General features: G+C 41.0%; 1 protein-coding gene across 1 annotated transcript in view; it reads left to right on the top strand.

The window, feature by feature from the left end:
- LOC134460336 (contactin-associated protein-like 5) overlaps positions 1-23,522 on the top strand; it is a 151,084-nt gene that overhangs the window by 55,011 nt on the left and 72,551 nt on the right. Inside the window, exons 3-5 of the mRNA XM_063212768.1 lie at positions 4,161-4,354; positions 6,343-6,490; positions 12,128-12,336. Coding sequence (XP_063068838.1) covers positions 4,161-4,354; positions 6,343-6,490; positions 12,128-12,336 — 551 coding nt within the window. The remainder of the gene's footprint in view (positions 1-4,160; positions 4,355-6,342; positions 6,491-12,127; positions 12,337-23,522) is intronic.

Genomic DNA, 23,522 nt, shown 5'->3' with positions numbered 1-23,522 from the left:
ATGGTGCTGCCTAAAATAACTTGTTATTTTCTAGAGATGCACCGGTTCCGGTTCCGGTTCTGGTTCCGGTTCCGGATCCGTCAGGATAATAGAGTTTTTCACAGGGTCCGGGTCCGGCAGGATCTTAAGCAGTGGATCCGGTATCCGGCATGTTACCTAAAAATCAGGGTCTGGTGCATGTCTAGCCTAGGCTTTTCAGTCTTTCACAACCCCAATCACTGCATGGAGTGAAATCCCTTTGGAAGCGGCTATTGAAGGCAGTGTGGCAATAAGCCAATGAGTCTAAACAATAGTTTGCGCCAACGTAATAAAAAGGGCCCACGTGTGCGAGTAGACTATATGTTTCAAACCTTTTGTAGGATCCGGTATCCGGTTCCGGATCCGGCAGGATCTTATTCAGTGGATCTGGTATCCGGCAGGATCCTAAAAATCAGGATCCGGTGCATCTCTAGTTTTTTCCACAACGGCGAATACTGCTATTGTGCAGTACTTACTGTTTTTGCTCAATATGTGACTCAAAGTAATATTTTCACAGTAGTTGTCTGTTTTTTCGAAAAGCAGTAGAATGCTGTTGCAGAATTTCCGTAAATAAACAGCTATTTGTTACAGTGTAGGCTAGGTAAAAAGTAGAGATGCCCCAGATCCTGATTTTTAGGTAACTGCCGGATACCAGATCCACTGCTTAAGATCCTGCCGGACCCGGACCCTGTGAAAAACTCTATTATCCTGACGGATCCGGAACCGGAACCGGATCCGGTGCATATCTAGAAAATAACAAGTTATTTTAGGCAGCACCATTGAAACCCATTCATCCTCCACTTGTCCGTGATCACCATCAAACTTCAATACCACCTGAAGAACTGAAGTCATTCTGACTGGTTAAAGATTATCTGATACTATCAAGCATGATGAAACAATGTCTAAGGAAACTACAATACTTAAAAAGTGCTTGATGCAGCAAAGTGTGAGTAGCACATGCATTTTGATAGTGATGAAAGAGTGAATGGCTGAAACATTTTAAGAACTTGTAACACTCTTGCAACAAGCAGCCCCATCTAAACCAATCTGCTAATCAGTGCCTGGCCTCACCTGAGTAGGGCTGTTATGCCATTATTCAATTACGGGCGTCACCTGCCAAGGGCCTGATGACTCTGGTCACATGGTACTCTTGCGCCTGTATATAAATCTGGACTATCAACACTTCAGTTGCTTGCCTGCCTGCTGGCTGGCCTGCATGGCACAGCATAGCACTTGTTTGCCTACAAGCTTGCCTACAAGCTTGCTTACATGCTTGCACACTTTCCTCTTTGTGAAAGCTTGCTGTATGTGGCATCATTTGTGGCATTGTTGCATATAATGTGCCTGCTGCAAATTAGGCATTGCTTTGAGAGCTAGCTTGTAGTGCTGCTTGTTTGCTGTGCTACTTGGTGCAAAATATTTTTTTAAAGACTGACCAATGCTATATTCATCATTGGCTCATCAAGCGATACAGTAAAAAGCCCACCTTGCACACTATCATTGTAACAAAGTACTGCGTACTCTGAAATTTTATTCATGCCCACACTTTCAAAGGACCACCGCAAACCATTTTCTCAATACAGCATAGCGCCATAGTATCATGCTCAAGGCACTAGGTGGGGTGGTAACATGGCCAGGGTACCACAGTTATGGAGAATGATGGGTGGGGTGGGAAGTTGCCATGGCCATATTCATGAATACAACTATGACCCAGTATTTGCCTGTCATCACACAGTACAATCTAACTTTTTAACTGAAATGTACTGTTATTTTTCTGTAGAGTACTGTTATTTAACAGTTCAATTGCTGCTGAAAAAATGTTATATACTGTGATACATTAAACAGCAATGAGCTGTATTTGATTTTTGGTGTGAAATAACAGTAGAATTACAGGTAAATATAATTGCCAGTAACTGCCGTTATTTTGCAGGGAAATTTTCTTAGATTGTAGGTGACTTCAGCGTGAGGCGCTTAGATGCTTGTTACATGTATGCACATATTTTTAAATGCAGATTTTTTTTATCCTTTTATGGATAAACACATGTGAATAAAAATAAAAACTCCTTTGAACTTTTGAATTAAACACTCCAAATCTTTGTTTACCTGTAAACGCAAGGCCAAAACCAATGCATTTTCATATATATGTGTGTAAACAGCTTCTTAGGAGAACAGTCAGATTATGCTGAGGATGTTTTGTGTCTCCCTCCAGGCATGAGCTCTGTCGTGCAGTGTTTTTCAGACTTTTTAGTGTTCAAGGACAACATTTTGCTAATTGCACAGCATGCTGTTCCGAGTCCTTATTATGTGCCTTCACGGAGGTGTCCTTCAAATCCACTGCATCTACCTAAATTTGATCACTGAAAATGCATCTCATCACGCAGTGCTTGAACGATGGACACTGCATGCACTAAACCGCCACCATGTTGGTAATGAAATGGAAGAGATGTTGCGTGCAGTTCAGTCAAAGAGTTTGGTCAAGAGTCTAATTCTCCAATGTTGCAGAGACACCAACCTTTTCATGCCAAGCCAAGTATTTTAATGTGTGATAGTTGCCATTTTGGGTGAAGGAAATGTAAATACAACTAAGAGATCAACCGATATTTTGGCGAGTTAATGCTATGCTCACCTACACTTCCAGTGAGGGCTCAGTACATAGTGCCCAAACCTTTCCACAACACTATTCATTAATTTTCCCAGTGCACTGAGTGCACTATGCACCAACCTTCAGTGCACTGACACACGTGCGCAAATGAGACATGAGACACGTATTTCAGTCATGAATTAGACCCATTGATTAGACTACTAAACGGGAAGATGTGACATGCAGGACCAACCTAAAGGAACTAATGCACATGGGTACTCACTACATGGGTATTTGGGTTTTCAAGTATTATCATACATGGCAATTATGAATACTGAAACATAGCCTAGGTCATATTGAACCAGTGAGTAAGATCCATGCATGGCATTGGCCTGACTCTCGCCTAAACTGTTAAGTTCCAGGCAGCTTTGTGAACTCCATTTCTAGGTCTGGGAGAGCACGCGTTGGCTTCACCTTCAGAAAGCATGGCTTTATCCATCATTTGTCAACATTTGCCACCAACAAATTCCTTTAAAAAAGTTTTCTGTTAATCACTAAAGAGTCAATATATTCTATAATATGTCCTGTGACTCCTCAAAGTGAGCCGCCATTTTCTGGCTCGAGACTCAGGATTGCAGACCTATGTGTGGGTGTAGTTCTGCTTAGCTCCACCAGGAGGCTCCGGAGCTACTGTCATTGTATGTTTAATATTTTTGATAGGTGTAAGCTTAATGCCGTGTCCAGACCAAGAGCGAACTACGCTGCCTGGTAGCGTGGGTAACAGAACAAGTTTCGCCTTGAATTCGCTGTATTCGCTGCAGATGCAGCATTGACATGTTTGATTCAGCTAATCACATAACGGCTCTGGCTTGACAGCCTGAGACATTCGGAGATATGAATGTTCCTATTGGTTTTCGCCGAACAGCGTCAGAGCGAATTCGCCTGCGATTAGATTTAGTTTAATAGTCGCTCCTGGCGAATTCTCTTTGGTAGCGCTGGTCGAAAAAGAGAAATAATGACTTCCGTCGCTCCGTTCGCTCCGTTCGCTTTGTTCGCTCCGTTCACTCCGTTTGCTCCTGGTCTGTACACGGCATTAACAGTGGACTTAATTGTGAACTTTTTCACAGTTGACTTTATTGAGAGATGTCTGCAGGCGTGTCAAAATTAGACAGTTAGCCTCTTACTGCACAGGGGGTCGCTGTCGCTATTCACTATTTGCTGAAAATACTCAACTACATCATAACAACATTGCTATGACATCACCGAGAGCCTTAAGTAACAGATTAAGACATAGCCATTACAATTTTGGTGACAGTATGGTTATAACATAGGCTCTGCACTAAGGGATTAAAGAAAAGTGAAAACCCTGCCACAGGGTTTTTTTTTTTGTTAACACTTCATTTTAAGGGTCACTCAACTGTACCTCATTAGTTACAGTGGAATAACTGGTGCAACACCTATGTTATACCATGCATGATTTGTACTTAGAATTCATCATGAATCTACTTCTACTTTTGACACTTCCACACATCTGTCTGCCTGAATATCTTCCACTGCACAGGAGCTGGAGGCTGGTCACCGCTGGACTCCAATAAGTACCAGTGGCTGGAGATCAACCTCTGGGAGCGGACTGAAATCACAGCCATCGCCACTCAGGGCCGATATGGCAGCTCGGACTGGGTCACTGGCTACCAGCTCATGTTCAGTGACACGGGACATAACTGGAGACAGTATCGACAAGAAGACAGCATCGGAGTGAGTTGGCAGACGCCGGCCTGGAAGATTACCTTTCTATTCATTATTTCTCTCTCTCTCTCTCTCTCTCTCTCTCTCTCTCTCTCTCTCTCTCTCTCTCTCTCTCTCTCTCTCTCTCTCTCTCTGTCTCCCTCTGTCTCTCTCTCTCTCTCTCTCTATCGTGTGTGTGTGTGTGTGTGTGTGTGTGTGTGTGTGTGTGTGTGTGTGTGTGTGTGTGTGTGTGTGTGTGTGTGTGTGTGTGTGTGTGTGTGTGTGTGTGTGTGTGCCTTGTTGTGTCACCGCTACATTAATAGTTTCCAGTTGGCTCCCCTATGTGTTAATTTTCTTGCTTTTCTAGTTCTCGGGGGACTTAAACAACAGCTTTTTCATCTCTTTCAAATTCTCACTGACCTTGGAATGTTGGAGTATAGTGAAAAACACAAGGCTGAGTGTTAATAAGAAACAAACAACCTTAGATTACATGACTTCTCTTTCCTTACAATTAACAATTTGTAGCTTTCTTCACTTTCGCCCTCTCCGAGTGGTACTTCTTCTGCGACCGAGACAGAAAAACAAAGCCAAAAGCACATTGTTCCTGGTAAAGTCTCATCCAGTGAAGTCTCACATAGTTTTTGTTTTTAAGTTCCCTCAAGTTGCAGCATGGACCGCATTAGAGGAGCTCCCTAAGAAGGCTTTGTGTTAGGGAAGTTAATTGGCCCTGCCAGTCACACAGCTCTCTGGCTATATGCTCCCATTACAGTCCACGTCAGCCAGCGCATGTGAGAAAAGGATGACTCACAAACGGTCTACATTCTGTCATGTTTGGCTGAAGCTTATACTCTTTTTTTGCACGTTTTAGGGTGTTATTATGATTGCCCCTCTTGTCACCCTGACATGAAGCTAGGAGAGGAGAGGTTTTGGTGGAAGACTTATTTTGCATCTTGACTCGTGGCATATTTCAAAGGGCACTTAAAAGCAAATGAGATGCCTCCCTCACTGGGTACCTCAGCAGGAGACACTGCGGTTTGTTCAACTTTAACGCTTCGCTTCCCCAGTCGGCTGATCCCTTCAAAGACACTGAGGGTGCTTCTACACAGCCCTGAATTACACCAGATAGAACAAATTACAGAAACCTCTGAAGCTGTGTTTTCCTCTATTTAGCTCTTTTCGTTAACCTTGAATGTCTCTTACTGCCAAATACAGGTGGGATGTTAGCATGTGTTCTTCATGTTGTGTTTTTTTTTCTCCCCGGGTCGCGTGTGAAGCATTCTGGGTATTGATTTCTGTTAAAAGGGTGGGTGATTGGGCATGCAGGGTCCAGTGGTCCCGAAAGAGAAGCCGTGGCAGAAGAAGCAGTGTGAAAGTACAGAGCACTCGTATCGATTGCTGGCTGCCTGCATTGTTGCAAGCGACTTTCCCAGGTCAACACCACAGTGAAATTCTCTCACTGTGCTGCTCAAACACACTGACTTGATCTTCCCTGCTCACACTTGATCTTTGCAGCTGGGTTAAGTGTTAAACAGGCTGCCAAGCAAAATGTTCCACTATCAACACCTACTGTACCATGTAACATAGACTGTGTAAAAGACATGAAGTTGATTTTGCAGGTTATGCTTTAGAATTCACAAATATGGGTGGAATGTTGTCAAGTGAATACACTGTTCCGTGTTCTATTCAGTATGTATTTATTATAGAAACGTAGGCCTAATGAATGAATGAATAGCTCAATATGTGTATGGATCATGCACTTAATGGGTCAATATGGACAGTAATTGAATGCAGTGCGCCTTTAATTGACTGAATCACGAGCTGACCTGCTTTGTCACCTTGTTAATCAGACCAAGGTCACAGGTGGAATTCAGAGAGAGAGAGAGCGAGAGAGAGAGAGAGAGAGAGAGAGAGAGAGAGAGAGAGAGAGATATGCATGCCTGACATTGCTTCTTGTCAGATTAAATTCTTGACTAAATACTGTCATTTTTGTCCGTCTATTTTTTTATCATCTGCTGCAGGTGTTTTCAGGGAACACCAATGCTGACAGTGTTGTGCCATTCAAACTGCACCAGCCCATGTTTGCTCGATTCCTAAGAGTTGTTCCCCTGGACTGGAACCCTAATGGAAGGATTGGATTAAGACTGGAAGCATACGGTTGTCAATACAGTAAGTACTTTATGGTGTATAAAATGACAGAGCATGCATAAAATGCTCCCAGACTGAAGCATGCAACCGCCTGAGGCAGAAAAAAAACGTTCACAATCACATTTTGGATGATGAAGCTAAAGTGAGCGAGCTACTAAGTATGCACACAGCATCACTGTTATAAAATGTTTGCCTTTTTTCATTCCTTATCTGCTTAGTCTATTATTTTCGTGATTTGTGATGACAGAAAAGTCTAATAAACCCTCAACACAAATCTGGGTTATGAATCCCAGAGATGAAATTTCTGCTTCTTATCCAGAGAACTTCGCCGTATTATAAATCTGCCATCTGTGAGACTGATTTATGCTCGGCTTTTTTCATGAATACATGATTGTTTTTTAATGGCACCCTTGATTAGAGATACATTATGGCATACATGAGACTGGACATAGCTGATGTGTTGAGCCATGTTCTGAATCATAAGGATTTGTTGAACTCCAGGGAACAGATTAACTGTTCGGCATTTTATTACAGGTATTAGTAATGGTATTTTTTATGCCCGTATTCACTTTCCATCATTAGTGGACAATTAAGCCAGTGAACTGAACACAACCGGCAAGGACTATGGTTAGCACATACAGTAAAACAGCATTTCCAGGTTGAAGCTGTGGTTTTTCAATGCATTGACGCTTGATAAACTTGTGTTGACATTCGAACAAAGGAGACCAAAGGCCCGTCAATCAAAAAAATGGGACACTATGCTAGTGCATCGTATTTGAAGTGCTGTTATTTCAATTTCAGAGAAGTCTGACATATTGCAGGGAATTGTTGAGTGCATTCATTTTAGAGTGTTGGATAAGAGGGGGAGCTGAATGCGTTTTTGCAATGAAATATAAAGTAGAAAGAGAATGCTCTAAGAAACATTTCACACTCATTGATGTACTACTTTTCACTCTACACAGTAAATTTGCTAGTGGGGTCATTCCAGCTGGAATCAGCAAATGGTCCCCACTCGACCCCCTCGGATTTGCTTGAAAAAAATATATGTGATGGCTTCAACATCCAATAGAACATATCCACCATTGCAGATTTCAGCTGTGCATACATTTACCCCAAAAAGTCTGTAATTAAGGAAACCCCCTCCCCCTGATTTGGCGTCACTGCCTGAGTGACCATATTCAGACTTAATTATCTCCAAAACTATTTGTGGTAGGTCCATTATTTTTTCAGGGCTAAGAGTCATAGACCTGATGAGCATACATTACAATTTGCAGCACTGTATGTCAAATTACACCTTAATACTGGCCCTCTACTTTTCTTTGAAATTAAAATTGCAAGGGTTTTCAGATGTCCATAAAAACCTCAAATTTCAACATTCAAGGTTCATCCTTGGTACATGGTCAGATATGTGCCATGACTTTCACATCACATCATATTTAATATAAGGGTCCAATGGTTGTTGAGATGCAGAGGTCCAAAAATGGGCAAAAACTAATTTATACCATTATTTGGAGCAATATTCCCAATCTATGACACCAGTTGTGAACTTGCTGTTTGGTGTCTCTGAAAGATAATATTATTATTCATAACATATCTAAAATTTGGGATGGTGTTTTGCCCCATTATTTTTATAATGAATTTTAAAAACTCATTCCTGTGTGACATGCAGGTGTACCTTAGGAGCCCTGTTACCTTAGAAAAAAAATGGGTTTACTACACCTAAAATGAATAGCCAAGTCAGTGTACACTAAAACCTAAAATCTCTGATACCAAATAGGTGATTTTATACTTGTTCAGCTCAGTATTTCAGTATATCTGACTTAACCCTCAATTCCATCCTAAGAAGGTGGCCAATCCCCTTGATTTTTGTGTTCCATTTTCACACAAAGATGGCGGCTCATGGAGTCAATGGCATAGTTCCAAAATAGTTCCAGGAAGTCAGCATCAAGGGAAGGAAACAAAACACCATTGTTTGGAGCAATATTTCCAATATATGACAGCGGTTGTGAACTTGCTGTTTGTTGTTTCTCGAAGAGGATATTCTTATTAAAGGGACACTGTGTGAGATTTTTAGTTGTTTATATCCAGAATTCATGCTGCCCATTCACTAATGTTACCTTTTTCATGAATACTTACCACCACCATCAAATTCTAAGTATTCATCATGACTGGGAAAATTGCACTTTTCATACATGAAAAGGGGGATCTTCTCCATGGTCCGCCATTTTGAATTTCCAAAAATAGCCATTTTTAGCTGCAAAAATGACTCTACTTGGACCATACTAGAAAATATTAGTTTATTATTATTTAGAAAACTTTCATGTAAAGGTCAAATTTGGCAATTGGCAGCCCAGTTTCAATGAGCAGCATAGTTGCAGTACCCTTTTTGACAATTTCCTGCACAGTGTCCCTTTAACAACATATCTAAAAATTGGGATGGTGTTTTGCCCCTTTATTTGTATAATGCCTTTTCAAATCTCAATGCAGTGTGGCATGCATCCCTCAAATCCATCCAAAGTGGTGTCATGAAAAAAAACCCACCATTTTTTAGAGCAATACCTCCAAAGTATGACACCAGCTGTGAACTTGTTTTTTGTTGTGTCTGTAAGAGGATATTTTTATTAACAACATAGCAAAAAAATAGAATGGTGTTTTGCCTCATTCCTTTTAATGATCGTAAAGCGCATTGCGGTGTGCAGAGGGAAGCGGAAGTGGTGAATTGTTCTGGGCCAAGGACATGGGGGAATCAAGACTGGGTACTCATTACATTGCATGTATTGGGAAGGGGTCTCTTCAGACGACTTTATCCCGAGCCCAGGCAAAGCTGTTTGTTCAGCTCAGTATTTCTGATTTTTTTCAGGGATTCTGGCCTCATCTTTTTAAGTGTACTATCGGCCAGATGATCAAGTGACTACGCAACATGTTCTCACTGGCGCTACGTTAGCAATAAATTCAAGATGGTTGAGAGAAGAACCATTTTGAGAGAAGTCATAAAAAAACAACCTCTGGAAATAAAACAAGGTGTTGATATGATTTCCTTGATGCAACCTTGACTTCCTTGATGGTGATTTAATATTTGAAAAAAAAAATGAAATGTATTAAACAAGTCAGGAACTTTCAATGCTCTGGCCTGTGACAAATTATTTTATACACACTTAACTTTCAATCACTAGCTGCATCTTATGAGTTGACTTTATAAGGTAGCTTGCCATTGTCATTGATGGTGCATTAGGTATCTGCATTCATATTGTTGTGTGCAACCATCCATCATTGGCAATTCAATGAGGAACACCTGAATGAAACTTTGAATGAAACTTTATTGTCATTGTACAGGTACAATGAAATTGGTACCTTGAAGGACAATGACAACATAGGTATTGATTTCAGTAAGGATACCACCACCATGCTCAGGGCACTTCGGTCAGGGGAGGATGATGGGGGGCGGGAAGTTCTACAATCAGGATACCTCTTTACAAACTGTCTCCTCCTATGTGTCATCTCTAATCAACTTTTACTTTCCTATGCGACCATAAAACAGTCCCACCCCCGCCAACAGTCACCACGACAGAGGTACCCTGACTGTAGAACTGTGCCCCGCCCCCAATCCACCACCATATCTGAACGCTTTTGCATGCTGCAAAGCTTCTTTTCGGCTTCCATCAACTCACTTGGATCAGTGTGATGATGACCTTTACAAGTAATGAACATTGTCTACAAGTATCCAAACCATGATTGTTGTAATCACTGCTGCTAACTTGCAATCCACTTGTCAGCATTGCTGTGGTATAATATTATAATGATGCAAGCAGCTGAATTAGATCACAACAATGTGACAAGAACCACATGGTTGTCTGGTGCCAATATGAACTTCTGTGCCTTCAATATTCACCTGATATTGAATACTGCATGCAAGCAAACTCTACTAACTAAAACTCCAGGACCATGCTGTCTGAGGGAATCTCTAGCCAGTATGAATTAAGTTATTTTGCAATACAGCTGATAACTTAACGAGTAAGATACAAGCTTCATAGCAAATATAAAGTTACAGGTGCTGATTGAAAGACTAGTTAGGATGGGAGTCCTTGTTGCAAACAAGAGTGCTACAATTCTTTAATCCTCTCCTATTTCATCACTTTATTCCAAGACTACTACTACCGCTACCACTACTACTACTACTACTACTACTACTACTACTACTACTAAAATGATGATGATGATGATGATGATGATTATGATTTTACAATTAAAATAATTAATGTCTATCAAAGCCATGTGCAATGTGCTATTCTTGCTGTGTGGCATCAATCAGTTCATTTACAAGTGTTATGGTTTCCCTAGAATTTGCTTTGTCATTCACAGGGTAGCCATCTTGTTTTCACTATTAAGGTGACATCAGAGCCATGGATTTGAGAGTTGCGACAAGTCGGTTGGTGACATGGTCCTCATAGCTTCAAGTAATTGTAGCCAATTGAGATTTTGAAGTCCGTTATAAAAAGAATGAGGCAAAACACCATCCCAATTTTTTTATATGTTGTTAAAAAAAACATCCTCTTTCAGAAACACCAAACAGAAAGTTCCTAACTAGTGTCATAGATTGGAAATATTGCTCCAAACATTGGTGCAGATTAATTATTTCTCATCTTTGGACCTCTGTATCTCAACAACCATAGGAGCCTTTTGTTAGATGTACTATGATGTGAAAGTCATGGTACATATCAGACCATTTACCAAGGATGAACCTTACTTGTAGAACTTTGAGGGTTTTACAGACATTTGGAAACCCTAGAACATATGATATCTACAAAAAGTAGAGGCACATTATTACGGTGTGATTTGACTTACAGTGCTGCAAATTGTAATATATGATATTCAGGTCTGGGACTCTTAGCCCTGAAAATATAATGAATCTGACACAAACAGTTCTGGAGATAATTGAGTCTGAACATGGTCACTCATGCAATGTCGCTAAAACAAGCGTAGGGGGTGTACTTATTTACAGATTTTTTGTGCCAAAAGTATCTAGAGCTGAGTTCTGATATTGTGGATATGATCTATTGGATGTTTAAGCCATCACATACATTTTTTTCAGGCAAATCCGAGGGGGTCGAGTGGGAGATTTTTCAGAAATTTGCTGATTCCAGCTGGAATGACCCAGTGTTAATTTTGCAGTGTTAAGGCTTATTAACACTATTGGAGTAATTCCAACACCAAATGGAGTGAGATGCTCTCCAGTGTCAGTGACAAATGAAGTTGTTAAATTGTGTGGAGTTAGAAGTACTCCAGAGAGCCCCTGCCTCCTCGAGGTGATGGAGTTTGTCCGTGCCATCCCCGAAACTGCTTTACTCTTTATAGTGTTAGCTTAACACTATAAATCTAACACCAGTGTTTAACACTGATCTGGAGCAGGACCAAATAGACACTAGAACAGTGTTAATTTTAACTCTTTAAGTGTTATTGTAACACTACATAATTTACTGTGTAGGGAGTCGTTATGGACATTTCTGGACAGAAGATGGATTAAAAAATGAATGAACAAGTTAATGAGCAAATGTATTCTGTCCTGATAACTTTATACTTGTCACTGAACCGTTTCTCTAATGATGTTTTGTGTTGATGGTAATACAGTTCTAATGAGGCCGTTCGATCTTGCGTTTGTAGAGTCCGATGTGATGGAGTTTGATGGGAGTAGCTCAGTGCTCTACAAATTCAGTCCCAACTCCAGTCAAGCACCCAAAGACAAGCTGTCCCTGAAGTTCAAAACCATGCTCAACTCAGGCACTCTCATCCACATGGAAGGAACGCATGGGCCAAGCTTAACGGTGGAACTAGTGAAGGGAAAACTATTATTTCATCTCAGCAAAGGTAATTAATTCTACTTCATTTACTAAAATTAGTACAATACACTGTAGAGGTCATATAATGTATGCAATCTACATGTTTTAAAGAATCTGCATTATTTTGTATGTGTGTGTGTGTGCATGTGCGTGTGCGTGTGCGTGTGCGTGTGCGTGCGTGTGTGTGTGATGCTATTATGCAGCTATGTTTTTGGAGAGAACTGTAAAAAATTGGTGCTGTTGCCTTCTACTTTTTATAGTGAAATTCAAACATGAACGTACAATTTACAATTGATTACTAAATTTTGTACCGAGCTATGACTGAAATGACCAAATTTAAGAGGAAGATTGTGCTAAACAGTAGGTGGATAAGGATATAGATAAGTATATATTCAGGTTTACTGTTTAGAGCTTTTACGAAACATTTAAAGGTGATCCATTACAAAAATGTCAGTGTAGTATTCCCTTACTTCCTTAATTGATCTTGAATCCATCAACCCTCTTAATTGGCCTTTTTAAGAACTGTCTTAATCAGACATTACTTACTCAATGCAAAGTTTAATCTCCTCCTTATTTGTGTACGGCCCTCTGTCTGTATATTCACCGCTTACATGAGGTTTTCAGTGTGGATAAGGTCAGGAGACAGAGATGGCCAATCCAAGAATCACTTCCCCTTGAAGACTATTGGGGATAAGAGGGATGTGGTGGACCTCGCAGTGAGATGCAGCATTATCTAACATGAAAATTAGGTTGCTCTTCAAGGAGTTTGATTTTTTTCTGTTGAACCACAGCCTGAATTGTCACTAAATCTTTCACACAGTGTCCCTTAAATTCAGTTTCAGTCCTTTCGCCACTTCATATGACCTCAGGGTAGTGGTGGAGCTGGGAGGGAATTATCAGCACCGTCTTAAGCCGGGCATACACTGTGCAATATTTTCACTTGTGGGTATTAAAGGGGTATGCCACTATTTTGGGGCTTAATACGGTTAAAATAGTTGGCCAGGGTTTATAAAAGTGGTAAAGTGTCTTATTTTTCATGTTAAGCGTTGTTAAAAGCGTAAGTTAAAAGAGGGAATATGTCGCGAAGCTAGTGAAAGTCAATGGATCCGTGTAACATGTTAAGCCCCAAAATAGTGGCATACCCCTTTAAGCTCCTGCTCACACTGCACGATGGAATTTCACTATTTAAAAGTTCACATCTCACGACTCACGTCCTCACACTATACGAGCCGACAGTCGGATGCGAGCCAAATGCTTCCACTGTGCGACGCGACAGGCATGTTTCCCCGGTCTGCAAAGGAGGGAACATGCGCACCTGAGGTGGAGATGAGGTTGCGCTCAACAGCAAATCACACTCCCCTATTAATTTGTGCATGTGAAGTGTCAAATCGGGTCGTAGCACTGCTTTAACTGTGCAATTTCGGCACGAGCCACGACCAGGATTTAAAACAGTTTTGATTTTCTTGCGACCCTGAGATTGCACGATCGTGAGGCGAAATCGCTTGTCATTACCCCATGTACACTGCACGACGCGAGACTCACGATTGACCTGCGATTGAGCAAAAAATCGTCCAGACTCCCAAAAAGTTGCGCGAGTGCCAAATCCTGGCAAAATAGGGGCAGAAGTCGCACAGTGTATGCCCAGCTTTAGTTGGACCCTTGTTTGACAAAAAATGGGGATGAAGCTAAATTCCGCAAATTTTGTGGACATATAGATTTTCATGCAAGATGATGCTTCGTCACACTCTGCAAGATTGACCACATCAATCAGTATTTATACGTATATTCATCCTTGGAATTGACAATGTAAAGCAGAAGCACCATTAATATCCCCACCATGTATTTTTTACACAATAGTATTATCCACACTGCATATGCTTGCTCATTCACCACAATTTAATGTCTGCTTCTTTTGTGAAGTTCTTGTGAACTTAGTAGAACTTAGTAGAAAAAGTCTACACTTAAAACAATTATTCAAGTTTGTCCTCATTTAAATACACTCCCCACAATTCTTGTGTGGTCTGTGTCATCACCATTAGTAACCCAGCTGCCATTTCCCTTTGCCTTCACATTGTTTCTCATTCCTTCCCATTTACATTTCATTTCCTCGTCCACAGCTCATTAGAAGGGACACTTTTAGGAGTCGGGAGTTTATTTACATCATCAGTCAGTCAGAGCTCCTCCTCCACTGGGATATGCTCATTCCGTATTCATCCTCACTCACAGTACAGTACTGTAGCTTCAGAGAGTAGCTCTCTAGTTTAAGGGATGGGCATCAACAATAGCCTTGTGAATTATGTACAGAAAGCACGAGCAAGCAAAGTGATCTGTGGAAAAAAAACTAGAATTTGACAGAAAGTAGACAGAGTAGTCATACTGTACTAAAACACTTCTGAAGTATTTTAATCATGTTATGGCCATCAAGGCATTTTAACTACAAAGAAGATGAATGCCTTGGTATTCTTCAACTTTTATATATTTATATCTCTATTTATATAATAAACCAAGCCTGTCACCAAAGAGCACCATCTTTTGTAAGAACTAGCAGTTTCAGATCTCCAGTTCTCCAACTGGACTTGATTCTGTATTCATACAGCAGTTCTGATTATGTTCCATATCCCCTCATGAAGGCCCAGAGATGGGCCACAGAGATCAGAGGCTGCTGCCTTCCTTCCTTCCTCTGGGCCAAGTTAGGCCAGACCAGGGCTTGATGGGCTCAGACACATCCTCCTCTTTACTGCCATGGCTGTAGCCAGGAATTTGAAATAAGGGAGGTCCATAGGGCACGCACAGCGCGCCAGAAATTTTGCAAAAAGGTGCACTGTGTAGGATGTTGCCCGGAGTATCTTTGGTAACTATGCTGCTCATTGAAACTATGCTGTTTTTTTTGCCAATTTTGGTCTTTTCATTAATATTTGCTAACTAATGAACTACTGTTTACTAGTATGAACACAGTTTACCATATGTTTTGCAGCTGAAAAGATTTCTGGAAATTCAAAATGGCGGACAATGGAGAAGATCCCCTTTTTCATGTATGAAAAATATTATTTTCTCTAAAAATAAGAGAGGTCCGGACCTCCCTTACCTCATATGTGGCTACGGCCATGTTTACTGTGCTAATGATGGCAGGCAGTGCTGAGGATGTGAACACTTGCCAAGCCCATGTGGGGGTACGGCAGAGGGATAAAGGGGAAGTGGAGAGTGCGTGATAGAGAGGAAGAGAGAGAGAGAAACAGAGAGTGTGGAAGAAAAAAGAGAGGGTAAAGCGTTCAGGTGTTGTCAGAGACTGAGCACGCTTGTTGTGCGAGCAACAGCAGCTCTCCTCTCTTCTCTTCTCCTCTCCTCTCCTCTCCTCTCCTCTCCTCTCCTCTCCTCTCCTCTCCTCTCGTGTCTGATGACCAATTCGCTCAGCGATGCCATCTGTCCATGCGGCACGAGGAAGAGATGCTCGCCAGCCAGCCAGTTCCCACAGGGACCGCTCTCGTAGCGCTTATCGCAGATCGTAGCAACTCTCTGCACAACACTAATGGCATCGTGTAGTGTAGGCAGCCGAAGCTCTACACTGGAGGCGAGAGACGTCGTTGTGCCTCTTGAGCTTACTGAGCTGCAGTTTAATCCTGAGCCAGGACTAGATGGATAAGTCGTGAAGTGCATCTGCTTTTTTCTTTGATTTAGCATAACAAAAACGACGGAGGAATGCTCGGCTATAAGTGGGTGGCTTTTGATAAGAGGGAAAAAGAAATGTAAAGTGTGCTCTTTGGGCTGTGGCAGTTATTCAGAATGGCTTGCATGCATTATGTAGATCCCATCCTATAGATTATTTAAATTTCACCATTAAGCAGGTGCTGGTACAGACGGGCTTCTATGTGGCTTGACTGAGTGACATCAGGCGAACCTCCGTTCAATTCCTTTGCTTAATTCTACCATCTAGGACTTAAAAGGCACACTGAAGTTTTCACTTCAAGGATCATTTCTGCCAAGTAGAGTGAGCTTCAGAGGCCACTTCTTCTCCATTACCTACTGAGCTTGATGAGTTTTGGAACCATTCCATTTCACCATATTGTGAAAGGTTGTGTGAGTATGTGTGCTACTGTAATCTGATGAGTTCAGAGAGGGGAGTTTTTGTCTTACAACTTAAGGACACTGCATGGTTTTCAGGGTTGTGCTTTTGTAACAGTACAGCTGGTGTACTGCATGCATGTAAAGAGGGTGGGAGATAATGGCCCATGACCATATTGAAATCTGAACGGTAACACTGTACTGCCGGCGTCATAAGTATGACATAACAGTGTCATAACAGTGTCGTAACGCAGTCATGCATGTGTCATAAACACTTTTTGACTGTCATTAAGTGATATTCTTTTATGGTGAAGACAGCCCTTACAATGTCAACTTTTCATGATCATAAAATATTGTTTATCATAAAATATCATGTTTATGACTCATCCATGACTGTGTCATGACAGTCAAACATATGACACTGGCTTTAAGTAAGTCTTATCAGGTAACACTATATTAATGGAAGACTGAGTAAGCTAAAATAATCATTTTCTTAATAGTTTTTTTTTTCTTTTTTGATTTTCATGATTGTTAATTTTGGTTGTTTCCACCCTGCTCAGATTTAACCAAAGCTACCTAGTAGTACCTGTTTAAGATACACACTTCAATCTGTCTTTCCAGGCTAAGCTAGTAGGCCATACTAGATGCTCTTCCTACCTCTCAAGTCACAACTCCTCTTCGGTCTCATAATTTTATTCTGGACAGATAAAGTAGCATACAGTAGTCTACCTGGAACAGTTATCATGTCTTAATTTAATAATTTCTGAAATATGGTAGCAGTGGGGCAGACAGGAGCCATCTCTTGGGAAGCACTATGTTCCGCTTTATCGCACAGCACAAAAGGCTCAAAATGGAACAGCATGACTGATTCAGAAATAGGTGACATGCTAGCGCTATCTCAGGCTAGTAGCACGGACATGCTTGAAATTAGCACATCAGACGCGGATCATATTTAACACATAACATTCTGAGATATCAGCCACATCCACAAAGTGAACAATCATCTTGGGGGAAAAATACAATTGTTTGCAATAAAACACTTGTCTTCTCATCTCTATTGGAGCATACAAGGCGTCTAAGTAATAACAGGCCCAGAGTAGCCAATGTGGCTGGATTGGTGGCATGACCATTTGTGTTTTTGGAGGCTATTTATGGTTGGCTATTACCCTTTCTTTTCTTAGATTAAGTCATGAACTCTTCATATGTTTAACATGTTGTAGCAAATAATGTTAGAATTCTATATATCAAATTTGATGCATCATGTATTTATGGAAATCTACTTGCATTTACTTACTAAATTATAATGTATTTTTACCATCGGAAATATATTGTAAATTTCATAGTATCACAGAAGTAATAATATAATATCATAGCAACTTTAAGTACTTCAGAAGATATTACCTTTAAAAAAAACAAACAAAAACATCTATAAACATATCTTACTTGTTAAGAGAGTGTAAAGTATTCAATTATTTTGAATTATGTATTTTCAAATGTCACCCACATCTGCTGTGGGAAATGTAACATCAACACAATCTTATCCCAACTTCTCAGTTTCTTTCATTGACCAGGCTGCATTTTTTGACGTCCAGGGCATACCTGCCACATTGCATCTTGACGAGGTCGCCTAAACCTAGGCCTTTCCCTAACCCTAACCGTCAGTGAAGTTATGCTGCCACAATGGGTCGCCTTGAGGCAGACATCACTTTTTTACTTCAAGGGCATACCTTGAATGTCAGAAATCGCATTCTGGTCAAAGGTAGTCAGAAATTGATGAGTTGGGATGATACACTGCAGCAAGAGTATTCCTGCGCTTAAACAAGGGCCATCTAAAAATGTCAGGATCCTGCTCAACCTCCAATTAAATTGTCAGATAAGTTTTTCTAAACTTTAAATGCATTAAACATGATTTTGATTGGTAATAAATTCCATAAAATTCCATAAAAAATCATTAAAGCCTGAGGTATCAAATATACATTTTATATATCCAAAACGGTCAAAGAATTGTGCAATTTTACGGCCCAATATTGAGATACATACCAGAAAATCTGAATTGTCTGTCTATTCTGTTATATTTCAGGATTTACAGGGTGAACAATCACTGACAAAACAATTCTCTCATTATGGGTCACAAGTCTCACACATACCGGTATATCACAGAATCATAAAATCCCTTTGCACTCTCTGCACATAATAACTAGGGTTCTATACTAGCAAACATGAAAATGCCCCAAACCCAGACAGGGCATAGCATGAGCATTGCCATGAGATAAGTCTTCATTTTTGAATACTTACACATAATAGGGAAATGGATGTTCATTCAAGATCAGCATTTATAAATACATGTAAGCAGTTCTGTGGTGTTGCCTGTCAATCGTTTTATGTGGTGATGAATTTTATTAGTGCTGCATACACAAACACCTAGTATTCAAATGTATTAATTATATGCTATATCAGGGAATATACTACAATGTCATTTGAGGAGCAAATCTCCCTCAACTAATTGTCTATGTGTGCCTAATTTGCAATATATACCAAATAATTCAAGAGCATTTTTTTTCCAAATCCCAAATTCCAAGATCCAAAATTCAGAGCTGGAAACAAATTGTGTCTGGTTTTCGACAGGTCTGGTCTTGACAAGTGTGTCGCATAGTGCATTTCCATTCCTTTCTTCCTCCTCTAACAAACCAACTGGAGAGGTGAAAATTAAATCCATCCGTTGTTATGACGGACGAGAGATTGCATGTTGCTCGGCTGGTGCTGATTGGGATACCGAGTGACAAAGTAGCTGAGCTGCTGCTGCTGCTCTTCCGCCTCTCTCTTTCTACATCTCCCTTTGTCACTTTCTGTATTTCTCTATCCATGTTATCCTCTCTGTCTCAGTCATGTGCACTCTCTTCTGCACTCACATTGTCTCTCTTCCTTATCTCTTTATTTCTTATTTATTTCTCCTTCCATTATTTTCTCCTTATTTCTCTTTATTCTCTCTTTTTTCTTACTTTCCTCTTTCCTCTTCTCTCTCTCTCTCTCTCTCTCTCTCTCTCTCTCTCTCTCTCTCTCTCTCTCTCTCTCTCTCTCTCTCTAATCTGTTGTCTCTGTTTACCTCCTTATCATCCCCATCCCCTTGCATTTCTCCATTCTCATTTTCATCCTCCTGGCTCATTTCAGCTATGTCAGTTTTGTTGTGCAGAACTGTGCGTCCTTCACGAGACATGTGCTGTATATATTCCTACAACATTCATCACACCCCACTTTACATACATTCATACCTGGCTGCTCTGCATTCATATGTAGACACATTTATATGTCTGACTACACATAGGCTGTTGCCAAGATTATTTGTACACTGTGACAGATGTGTCTTCTTTTTGAGAAGGCACCAGACAATTGGCATTGTGCTTTGGGTCTTTATCTTTCTGGGAGATGTGACAATATGTCATCACATTTGTTATGGCATAAAGCAGGTCTGGCAGGACTTTGTATGTACGGAATATAATGTCACCCAGTCTTCTGTGGTGACATCAGCTGTCTATTTGTTAAAAAAATTTCTCAGGCATTCATTTTGGTCTCTTCTATCAGCCACTGCATTGCATGACTCCATCTAAGCTAACCTTTAATAGAACAAAAAGAAAATGTCTCTCTCTTCTATGATGGAAATATACAAAAGTCTATCTGTGTGTGCTAAGGCCCAGGCCTCTTCATTCTCATTGATCCCAGCTCATTTAAAGAAGTGGTTTAGTTTATCTCGCTAATGTGAAGAGAAATTCACTCTCCCTTGTGAGAGTTCAAGCTACCGTACGCACAGTACTGGCGGCAGTGCTGTAAAATAAGTCAAGGTCAAATGGCATATCTACTGAAGGACACTTAATTCCTTGCAGTTCAATTTTGGTATTATTACACTTTTTTCCAAATGTCAGCACGATGAAGGCACTGTGAGAGAGCTTCAAAATGTCCCCTTTTTTAACCTCTCAAAGGACATGAAGTGGGTAGGACGAATCCAAAGAGCGCCAGAGCCGGAACTAAATTAACCCTGTAAGGCCTGAACTATGAAATGATAGACAAAAAAATGTATTTTTGAGTAGCCCATTTATCTCAACATTGGTGCTTATTTAAGCCAGAGAAATAGTCGAGTAAATCTATAGAAAAAAAAACCACCCAACCCCCCAAAACATGATACAAAAGGTTTTTCCCAACTGATTTTGATACATCTAGGTGTCCTTACTAACATGTTAAAAACCTAGTAAATCTGACCTAATAATAATGGGTACGAAAAATTCCAACTCCTGTCTCTGGATGATTACATGTTTGTGTTTCATGTTTGTGTTGTGTTTCATGTTTGTGTTTGTGTATCTTTGACTATATCCAATCTCCTCATAAATGTGCGAGTCTGACTCATTGTCCATGGCTTACAGTCCCCATTCCACCTGTCGCCCGGCCAGTAATTTCATGGTCTGTTTGCCTGTACAATAGGACGGGAACATGAAATGGCTCTCTGTGGTCCAGTCCATTTCTTTAGAACCGCAGTGCATACTGTCAGCCTGTTTCCTGCTCACAAAAGGCTCTGTCTTTTCCCTGGCTGTGATGATGTGACGCTCTATCATTTAGTTTTTTTGTTACTTTTCACCAGCCATGGCTAGAAGCAGGCGGAAATTCAGAGCTCAGTATGGGCGCCACACACTTCAAAAGGTCTTTTGCTGTCTGTGCTTCAGACTTAAACGGACAGCTGTCCTCTTAACACACAAGGACACACACACACACACACACACACACACACACACACACACACACACTCACACTCACACTCACACTCACACACACACACACACACACACACACATACGAGAGATGTGCTGTTCAAAAGTAATAGCGAAGACTTTAAAAAAGAAAAAGAGGCCGTCTCCTTCTTCTTGTGTGAAAAATAGATCAATATTAAGCCTTGTTCTGTAGGAACAACTGACAAGGTCTAAAAAATAAAGCCTGTTATGCTGACGCACCAGGGAAAGTTGGTATTAGCCAGACCAACATTACTTCTTAATTCCTGGAGTTGGTAATAGCAAGGCAAACACATGTACTCTAGACATTACTTATTGCTTCCTTGTAAAAGACCTGCTGAATTGACTTCCTGCAGTACTGTGGACAGATGCTCATTTTTGGCAAAGACTCTTGCCTCAGCAGTATATGAGAGAAGAGGAGAGAGAGAGACGGAGACTGTGTGTCTCAAATGGCACTCTTGCGCACTTTGGTCACTGTTGCCTCTTTTCCACTACGGGTTTTCTGGTAGGCCTTCTGATCGACACAACTCGACTCGGCCGCCACATTTTGCTTTACGATTGAGCTGTGTCGTGCCTATTCGAAAAGTAAAAAGTGGCAGACCGATCGCGTTGTGTCGAGCTGTAGGCCTACCAGAAAACTGGCAGTGGAAAAGAGGCATATGTTTCTGTGCATACTGGGGTGGTCACACTGAAAATTCAGTACACTGAAAAGGAAATGGATGCTACCCTAATAGCAGTCAAAAATGCAGTGCATGAACGATGGAAACTTTCCCATCATGCTATGCACTAAAGACCTCAGTGCACAGTGTGCACTATGCACTAAACCTCAGTGCACTGACAGAAGTGTGCCATTTGACAGAGAGAGAGAGAGAGAGAGAGAGAGAGAGAGAGAGAGAGAGAGAGAGAGAGAGAGAGAGAGGAAATAAATAAACAGGATATAAATAAATAGCATCACAAAGATTTATGCTTAGCATCCTATGCCATTTCATTTCTCCTGCAGTTTACCTTACAGACATCAAAATGTCTGTTGATATTGTGCCTCAGTGACTCCCATTTGGCCCCAATTCCTCACCGGCGTTGGCAATATTTATCGGGCGTGCAAAGAGCGAGAGGTCATTCCAAACAGCTCTGGCAACAAATGCATTCATGGCCACAGGGGCGCATTAACCTGGGGAATATCGTGCACACTTAATTGCCCCCAGTGTTATGGGGTTTGTATTGAGCTCTGCGGAAGATGGAAGATGCTTTCTGTGAGCGAGTGTTTAGGGGTTCAATAGGGGGAAGGGCACTATGTGGTGGCATGGATGTTGTGTGGTGTCGGGATCAATATGACCTTTATGATGAAGTGGCACCAGACTGACACTGTGATCACCGCTGCTACTGTGTGAAGCACAATGAAGTGACTGAGTCGTTGAGACATTCGATCTCTGTGACATGCTAGCATGCTTTGGATTTGAGTGCGTAACAGCGGAGGCATCAATTCCAGGAGCAGAAAGTATAAAGCCTTGCCATGTTTTCGTTCTAACACAGGTGGCTTTATAACGTATGTAGCTGATTTATCCACCTTGAATGGTCATTGCAATTGTATACATTGCATAACCTTACATTAGGTTATTTTTTGAAAGGAAAAGAACATGCACTGTACATTCAGGGGTGAAGCAACTGTATTCTAAATGGATGAGTTTACAGAATGGCATGTTGTCATACAGAACTGTAAGCAGTAATCCATCCAGTCATTTGTGCTATTTTGATAGAAAGAAAAGAATAAGGAAAAACAAGCAGTTGCTCCATGGCCCAGAAGATGCTATGAAATGATGTTGTTCTCTGGAGCCTGCCATGAGTGCCCCAATTATTATTGTCTAGGGGAGATGTAATGAGATAATCTGCATTAGAGTCACATAGAAACAGCCACTCCACCGAGAGAAAGAGGGGGAGAGAGAGAGAGAGAGAGAGAGAGAGAGAGAGAGAGAGAGAGAGAGAGAGAGAGAGAGAGAGAGAGAGAGAGAGAGAGAGAGAGAGAGAGAGAGAGAGAGAGGCTTTCTACGCCCTCAAAACACACTGTTACTCATAAGAACCCTCAAACACGTTTTCTTTCTCTTTCCTCTTTCTTCTCTCCCTTCAGAAATACACCTGAACACTCCTTCCCTTTTCTAGTAATTGTGTGTCTAGTTACAGCAGCAACGACATCCATGATGACAAATGCAGAACAGCTGCGACAGCGGCTTTTCTGAAAGCGCAGTCACTGATATTGTGTACAACTCACCTATGAGTTTCTAAAGGCGTTTGGATATTGGGCCTAATTGGGCCAGTGTCACTACTTATTTCCAGCCACTCTCTGTTCTCTCCCTGCTTCTGGCAACATGTTTGTACAGGAAAAGGCTGGAATAT

The sequence above is a fragment of the Engraulis encrasicolus genome, chromosome 12 (genome assembly GCF_034702125.1).
Source record: "Engraulis encrasicolus isolate BLACKSEA-1 chromosome 12, IST_EnEncr_1.0, whole genome shotgun sequence".
Lineage (NCBI taxonomy): Eukaryota > Metazoa > Chordata > Actinopteri > Clupeiformes > Engraulidae > Engraulis > Engraulis encrasicolus.
The sequence above is the reverse complement of the archived record's forward strand: the minus strand, read 5'-3'. Positions and strand labels throughout refer to the sequence as shown.